General features: G+C 30.5%; 1 protein-coding gene across 2 annotated transcripts; it reads right to left on the reverse strand.

Annotated features, from left to right (window-relative positions):
• Positions 1-6,851: 6,851 nt before the first annotated feature.
• Positions 6,852-8,956, reverse strand: LOC139892995 (protein CURVATURE THYLAKOID 1A, chloroplastic-like). 2 transcript variants are annotated; one of them, XM_071876125.1, is made up of 5 exons: positions 8,743-8,956; positions 7,737-7,834; positions 7,365-7,472; positions 7,187-7,258; positions 6,852-7,112 (listed from the first exon to the last, which is right to left on the reverse strand). In XM_071876125.1, exons 1-5 carry the CDS (start codon positions 8,894-8,896, stop codon positions 7,047-7,049), a joined length of 498 nt encoding a protein of 165 aa, XP_071732226.1. In that variant the 5' UTR covers positions 8,897-8,956; the 3' UTR covers positions 6,852-7,046. The 2 variants fall into 2 exon arrangements, with proteins under 2 accessions (XP_071732226.1, XP_071732227.1); XM_071876126.1 differs by lacking the exon at positions 6,852-7,112 and having other exon boundaries at positions 7,206-7,284; positions 7,319-7,472.

Genomic DNA, 8,956 nt, shown 5'->3' on the forward strand with positions numbered 1-8,956 from the left:
TAAAGGATATATGTTAAATTTCAAGGTGTTCTTCATATGTACAAGTTATAAGTTCTTATATTAACTTAATATAACATCATAATACATATAAATAAGTGTTATTAGAGTTAAGTTAGAAAGATTAGATTAGTTTTTCAAACAAGTTTAGAATCAACTAAACTATGTTATAGTTTATAAACTCTTATATTGATAGCTATAAACATATGAATTGAACAAGAGTTGAAGTAGAGTTTTTACCTCAAGTTTAGAATGCAAAGTTGCTGGAAAGAAGTAGTAGAACAAAACTTGAGAGAGTTCTTGCAAGTGTGTGTGAAAATTGGAAGTAAAAATTTGGAAAATGAATGTGTAAAAATGAGTTAGAAATGGTGTTTATTTATAGGCTTAAAAATTTGGCTTTTAGTGAAAATATCTAAGATAAGTTAAAATGTATTAAGTCATGGCTGACATATTAAATTGATTAGGTCATGGATGACATATTACACAAATAATTGCAGATTTCTATTGGTATATACCAAGAGTAAATACTTCTAGAAGCTGTGTATAATATGGGTAAAAATACCGTATGAATGCGAGTAAAATTCTTGAGAAAATTGAACAGAAATACGAGTATAGCTATCCTTTATATGTATTGGTATATTATAAAGTGTATTCAATACTTGTAAGGATGTATTTACACTCGTAATACATTATATGTAAATACATTTTAACATAAGTTAATTTCGTCGTTTAAATAGTAACATATATATTGTTCAAAAACTCTTTAAATTAGTAGTATGAAATATATATACAATACTTTGTTAATATACTTAATGAGATATTTAATTATCATATTTTAAAGTTAAATATATATAAATCCATATATATACACAATAATTAAACAATTAAACAATTAAATCAAGTTATGACGTTCGTGAATCGTCGGAATAAATGGGTGAACAAAAGCTTGTGTAAAACCTTTTCCGGAGGTTCAAAATTTATTAAAAATTCATTGCTTATCAAGTCGGAATTATATAAAGATTAAGTTTAAATTTGGTCGAAAATTTCCGGGTCGTCACAGATATTACTAATTATTAATAAGGATAACAAAGAGAAAAAAATGAAGATAAAATTGCTAGTCGGCAGGCTCTACAATTGATTGTGAGAATAGCAAATTTGTTGATTTGAAAACTAAATATAAAAGGAATAAGATCAGAAGCACGTTACACAAATCGAGGAGCATGTGAAGTTGATCTTTAATTCTTCTTTTCCTTTCTTTCTGTTCTCGATTCTACCGAAGCATAAGAGTATTATAATTTATATATATTGATTCTTCGTTAGAAAGTGGCAGGAGCTATTAATTTGTGAGTCGTAAAGAACGAAATTACACTTTGAGGTGGTGAAGCCGTAGATAGATACCGTCTGATACCATGTTAAATCATTTGATAAATAGCGTAATATTATTGCTTGATGATGATGGCTGCGGATTACATTACAATAAATAGAAGTAGAATAAGTGATAAACCTAATGGACTATAGATGAGTTAACGGGCCTTATAGAATACGGGCCAAATAAACCAATACATAAACTATATCCAACACTTATAGTATAGTAAGACATATATATATATATATATATATATATATATATATATATATATATATATATATATATATATATATATTCACAAACTATGATTCTCAATTTTAAGTCTCTTGAAAAGGCTTGGAATGAAATTCACATCATGTAACGTGTGGGATTACACGTAAGCAACTTTTGCTTTTTACCACTTTCTACGTGACATGGTCATCACCAAAGCCTTTTAAATTTCACCTTCTCCCTTTCCTTTTCTTTTATGGAACAAAACATACTCATACTCATATCGAATATACACGAATAATTGAATCATATGGAAATTAATCTATAACCAAATTTAAAAATGGAGTATATCAATATTGTCGATGACTTTAGTATCATCTAACATTCATTTTAGTTAATTGAGATTTACTTGAATGCAAGAGTTAGCTAGTTATACTTAATTAACAACGGCTTCAGATAGTGTGAAGTGCACGCCCGTAAGAGTTGATTACTAACCGTCGCGCAAATTGCGGGGTCAAGGGGGCTCTCTTGCGGGGTCCAAGGGGCAGCGCCCCGAAACCTCAACCGAAAAGACACTATACATCTTATACAGAATGTGTCTTTCAACCGTTTTTCCCGCTTAAAATGAAGAGTTATGTCTCTTCAATAAAACTACCAAAACTGATTACATATTCGGTTTCAACAGTTTTTCTGCATTCATTCGAAAGACACATAAACATTCAGATTCTCTCATACTTGATTTTGATTTCTTCTTGTCTGGAAATAAAATCGTTCTTGTCTTATCCCAATTAAGATTTTATGTAAACCCGAGGCTTGTGAAGAGCGAAATACTTAATTAGGAAAATGTTTCACGATTCAGGAACCAATTAATCCATAATGTCTGTTTCATACCGTTTTCTTACAATTACTTATTCGTACACTACCGATTTTACTTGTTATACAATATACCTTGTCAACGTAAATAGTAGTGTACGAAGAGAAAGTGAGAGTACGAAACAAGTCATGGTACTTCTTTATTCAATCACAATATGATAACTTGAATACTACACCGTTGCTTCGCAATAAAGTTCCTTAAAATATTGTTCGCTAAAGCAAATTTGACCATTTGCATCCCGGCATTTTGGAGGTAGGTTGTGCCCCACCACAACGAGTGCAATGTCCGGGCATCGTGAATGTGAGGACGGGACGATTTTTTCCATAGCCTCCTTAGCATTCCAAAAGTTACTAACGAATGAATGTGTCAAGAGTCACATTACACATAAGACACAAAATCGTGTCTTGATTGTCCACTCATCACACACTCGATTACTTTTCCATTTAATATTTATGAAAATTAAAGTAATAAACCCTATCATTTTTAAACATAAAAGGACATGAGGTATAATGTAATATTGTTAATAACGTAAAAAAAGTTAATTACTATATTTTCACATTTGAGAGAAAAACATATAGTTGCTTGTTCTAAACTCGTAAGAGTTAGACTAGTTCATTTATTTTCCTCATTACAAGTCTTCACTTGTATATATAACATTCAAGAGATATTATGTGGTAAATGGATGAATATATAACTACTGAATAAGTATGCAATATGTGCATATTAATGAGAGAACAACAATTGTACGCAAATTAAGTGCTAGTTTAGCTACTTTAAAAGTTTTGTGTCAAGTTAACGGGCTAACGATGACTAAGCAAAGTTTAACTAGACATGTTAGATTTCGGTATATATGGTATTAGTACCGAAAACCAAAAATGATACCGGTACCGTACTGATACCGTTAATTCGCTACGGTATTCGAGAAAGAGTTTGGTCATTTTTCGATATCGGTTCTATGTTGTTCGTTCTCGGTTTGATAAGGTATTGTTACTGATACCATCCCCACATTTGTCCTACAAAAAGTGTCTCATAGAAATTTTTGATGATTTAAGATACACATGATAAATTCTACCTTTATATATATATATATATATATATATATATATATATATATATATATATTGAAAACTTACTTTATTAAAACAAAAGATACTTTCATCAAATGTTGAAAGAAACCCGAATACTTACAAGACAAAGACGAAATAAAACGCCGCAAATGTGCAAACTAACAAACAAGGTAGGAAAAGATATAAATAAACACTTACGATGTTAGTTTTGTCCTTGTATAAATAAATTGCACGCCCTTTACACAATTATTACACATTTGAAACTCAATATACATTCATTTTTTATTTTTATTTTTGAAAAGCAAGTATTATTAAACAACCAAAAGGATACAAGGATCACAATAGTTTGCAAAGTTAGCAAACCATATATGATAAGTCACGAGACTAAAACACGAGAATACACGAGATGAAACATTTTGCTAATCTATGCTATCCTAAGATATGTACTCGGATCGTTTATCCAAGTTAACCAATCAATTTTTCGTCTTTTCGATCTTTTTGAAATCCACTCGAACGTGTGCAATGGACGTAGTTAACCAATCAATTTTTCGTCTTTTCGATACATTCATACAAGTTTAATCAAACGTTATATAATACAACTTATTTAATATAAACAAAAATATTTAATATTTAAACTTGAAAATGAAGATTTTTAGAAATTAAAACAGGATCAATATAATGTAACGGGGTGAGTACCATCTTTAGAATAGTGTTTAACATTGCATGAAGATAAAAACATTAAAATATAATAATCCATTAAAATTCATATAAGATTATTTACTGGTTGACGTTGTGATACGCTTACCAAAGATCTCAAGTTCAAATTTAATTAGATGAAAAATTTTGAGATGACCAAAAAATTTTAAAAAATAGTCATTAAAATCCGGATAGATATTAACTTTATTTTATTTACTTAATAATTTGTTTTTGTACAACTCTTAATTCAGTATATCTATCTATAGTTTTTATTATATTGCTAAAATGATGATGTCATTATTAGGCTAATTCCTTTGTTAAGAAAAAATTAAAAAGAAAAAAAAAATCTAAGCATGGTGAGTGATGTCATTAATTTAAATAATTTTGAATTAAAATTAAATCTTATTAATTAATTATTATTATTAAATCTTATTAATAATTATTTTAATTATTAAAATTAAATAGTTAAATTATTTTAATTAATTATTTTGAATTGAGTACGAGAAGGTATAAAAGTTAGCCAGAATGAAACCAATTCTACATTTATATTTTGATTTACACTTTTAAATAAAATAACAACCAATATTATCTCTTATGATTGGATGTGAATTGTTAAGTATGCATTTTAAGTGTTTGATGAAATGTTCAGCTGACGAGTTTCTTAGTTGGATTATGTGGTTCCACGGGTTATAAAACTAAATAACTTTAGCATTTACGTTCACTTAATACCTATCATTAAACTGTTTCGTTTAAACAAACTCGTGGTTCCACGGGTCATTTTTGTTTTTGTACAACTCTTAATTCAGTATATAATAATATTATTTTTTGTCACTTAATATAAAAAATAATATGTATGTAGGAGACATAAAAACAGTGACCTTTTTCTAAACAGAAGCATTCGGAACAACACTTAATTCCAAATAAAAAGAAACAGCCCTCAAACTTCTTAATAAAAAGTCGTGGTACATACTTGTGGATAATTGTACAAGTTGTTGTGGATAATTGTATAAGTTGTTAGTAGGTGTGTGTGTGTGTATGAGTATCATATTTTTAATAATAATAATAATAATAATAATAATAATAATAATAATAATAATAATAATAATAATAATAATAATAATAAATTTATAGCGTTACCTAAATAAATACAAAATAATAAAAGTGACAAAAATAATTTAACTTGGACCATATGTATCTTTTATATTTATTGGAATAGCAATAGGCCCATGTGGGACTTTGACACAAATCAAATCTACCCACCAAAACCAGCTCAGCCAATTAAACCTTTTCAATAAATCCACACACCACTTGAGATCTAACCAAACTTTTTAATAAAATTCTCAAAAAGCTTATAACCTATATCTTTATTTATGTTTGTGATAAGAGAACACAGCAAAACTTTGTATTTGAACACATATAATTTAAATCAATAGGCTTTTATCCTATATCCAAGAAGTCCATCAATTAAAAGGTTTTCGTTCAAATCTCATGACATATATGTGAATTAGGTTAACTTGCTTGATTGCCTTTCTAACAATATACAAGTTACCACATCCCTTAAATATTATGTATTGAGGTGCGATGACGGAGCTGAAGCAAGTAGAGTTGTGGCCCCCCCACAATATAAATGAAATTTGTAGTTCTTTGAGTTCCATAAAATTTACGAGTTGTCACAGTTTTAGTCATATCTTTCATGCAGATTCAGATTTAGTTAATTTAAAAGCTCAAACGCTCGTAACTCAAAAGGCTACAAATTTCTATTTTATAGTTACTTTAAGTTCACATCCTCCCATCCGGGAAAGGCCCTATCTTGTTCGAGATATCACCAACATACTAAAATTTATATTGTACGCTAAAATCATTTGATCTTCTTGATAAAACATGACATATCCGGCCCTCCTTATAATATTCTTCAAGCTCCGTCACTACTGAGGTGGAAGTGAGGTGGAGATGACAGAAAGGTGCAACTTGGTTGTGGTGGTGCCACTGGAAAGTTGAAGATGGTGAAGATAATGACATAAAAATGTACTGTATCAAACTTCCGGTCACATGGAACTGACTGAACTTGACAACGCCACGTTAGCTACTCAACAAACTATGCTAATTTTGAGCAGTAACCGGTGTTTCAAGTTAATGACTACAACAACATGAGAGATTAGTAGATTAAGTATAAACACCAAGACATTCAAAAGTAAATTAATACAAAAAATCGCAACATAATTTATGTGAATTCTCTTCTTGGTAGGAAATGGTGAATCAATTCGTTTTTGGAAGGATCTTATGATTCGAACCCCAAGTGTTCCATTGCAGACAGATTTCAGAATGGCTCGTGGTTATGGAATTGGGTTCGTCAAGATATTGCAAACTTTGATTTCTTTAATCTCGGATGTGGGTCACCTTCACTTGTCCACTGACCGAGATTCTTATTTATGGTATTCGGCTCCAGTTGAGACCTTTTCGGGTCAGCAGGCTCGCAATATTATTGACTCTCATATTCTTTCATCCCTCAGTCCATGCACTAGATGGAGTAATATTCTTCCGAGAAAGTTCAATATTATCTTATAGAGAATGTCCTTGGACCATTTACCTACTCACCTCAATTTGTCATCTAATAAACTCGGTATTATCAGTTTGATAATTCAATCATGAAGATCATGAAGGTAATTTATTTCCAATAAAAAATAGTGAATTTACAACAGGAATGAATACAGATACAACAAACTGAAACACGTACAGAGTGTGGTGGAAAGGTGCATATAAACAACTTTGGATAACTAATATATAAACTAAGTGTAGACTGAGAAACATGTTAGCAATTTCCAATTACCATACATTATTCAGATCCAATAACCTTCTTTTTCAGTGCTTCGATCTCATCAGCCAGTTCCTTTCTTGTTGACTGCATATCGAAAACATAGTTTAAAGAACAAAAGAAATTGAATATTTTCAAATGTTGGCAACATGAAGTTTAACCTTAAAGAGAAGATATCGATAGATGAACCATCCAGTGTATCCGAGTCCTACAAGTTCCATGAGTTTCGGGATCTGCTTGCAAAAGTAGTCACATACATAGAACTTCAAAACTAAAGCATATAATCAAACTACAGTACTAAATTATTTTCTCGAAGGCTGGATGTAGCGAATCACTTACCACAGGAACACCATTAATTGCATCAACAACAGTGGCAGCCAACCAAACGCCAACGGCCGCCCCTCCTCCATAGATAACTACCATTGGTTTATTTTCAATAGCATCCCACTATAAACATGAAAAAATCTAAATGAGTGTTATATTGACTGAAAATATCAGTCTATTCTCAAACTTGAGTAATATGTTAATTGTTATCAGAGTTATTCATTTCTTAAGTCAAAACAGTAGGGAATCAAAGTATATAATATAATATAATATATTATAATATATAACTGCCTTTAATAGAGAAACGTGTATTTTTCAAAATCACAAGTGCCATTTAAAGTGTTGCTTAATCGGTTTTATATAAAGGAAGAGTAATTAACGGCTTACCTTTTCCTTTAAGCCCGCGAATACCTCCCCAACTTCCGAAGTTTCAGATGTATCCTCTGAGGACGCCTTTATGCAATATGATAACGATCTCTTGGATCCTGTTCATAAAGATTACCGTTATCAGGTAAACGAGTTATCATGGTGTCTTTTATACCATACATTACAATCCAACATACAGAAAATAGCACCACACACCAGCAGACACAGATTCAGCGTTATAGTCACTAGGCTTATGTCTCTCACAAGCACAAACTTCAATCATAATTAAAAAAGCGAAAAGATTGATTTTTTATTTTTTCCTATTCTCTTTTGCCACCATTGTACAAAAAGACAGGCTGATGTTTATAAATAAGGATCAGTTGAGTAACTCCTCAAGTATACGAATCAAGAGCTAACTTCAACAAACAAGCATGATACCTAAGCTACATAACTGATAAATTCAAAAGCACAATACTCTTTTAACCATTGAGCACCTTCATTTCCTTTTATATTCTCCATAAATTGTATCCAGATACTTACTAAACAATTACAATATAATTTTTATTTATTATTTATTCATTGAAAAGGTTAATACACGAATTTTGGATCATTATAGTGTTCATTAGTATCAAACATTTTATTGTCATTAAGAACCAAACTAATAATTCATATTTTGAATTATTCAATGCTTAATCATTTTCTTTTATCAAAGGCACCTAAGATATTTATCCCTGATTAATTTCAAGGTACCGATTAACATCAACTCTTAACCCTAAACTAACTCTAATTACAACTTCGAACATACAACAATTATACCCAATCCTACGAACGTGAGGTATCAACTTTGAATATACAATTCTTTTCCATTTTAATTAATAAAATCTATCAAAGCAGTAGTCTATGATTACTTACAACTACTAAAGCGCATTGACAAGTTAGGAGACAAAACAGACAGCCACAATTATTTAATACGAATAGAAATTAAAAATGATCTCGATCATATAAAACTATCTGCTTAACTTTTTACCTGAAATTTGGAGCTTGGAAGAAGCTGTAAATGAATTAGAAGGTGAGCGAGGTAAAAAAGGAAGGTTGGGTAAAAAAGAAGTGCAATGAAACGGCGCCGTTGTAGATCGAGCTGCAAATACTGCTTGCGCCATTGACGAAGAAGCTGCTGCCATGTTTGTGTGATCAGAGTTGACTTTCGAATCAGAGTATCAGAAGAACTCAACATGTGCTTC

This window comes from Rutidosis leptorrhynchoides, chromosome 2 (genome assembly GCF_046630445.1).
Source record: "Rutidosis leptorrhynchoides isolate AG116_Rl617_1_P2 chromosome 2, CSIRO_AGI_Rlap_v1, whole genome shotgun sequence".
Classification (NCBI taxonomy): Eukaryota; Viridiplantae; Streptophyta; class Magnoliopsida; order Asterales; family Asteraceae; genus Rutidosis; species Rutidosis leptorrhynchoides.

Excerpts from the sequence above, each read along its gene's own strand:
- LOC139892995 (XM_071876125.1), bottom strand. The coding sequence starts at position 8,896 with ATGGCAGCAGCTTCTTCGTCAATGGCGCAAGCAGTATTTGCAGCTCGA. Across the intron at positions 7,259-7,364 it reads CAATTAATGGTGTTCCTGTG|ATCCCGAAACTCATGGAACT; the intron begins GTAAGTGATTCG and ends TTTTGCAAGCAG. Across the intron at positions 7,113-7,186 it reads ATCGATATCTTCTCTTTAAG|TCAACAAGAAAGGAACTGGC; the intron begins GTTAAACTTCAT and ends TTCGATATGCAG.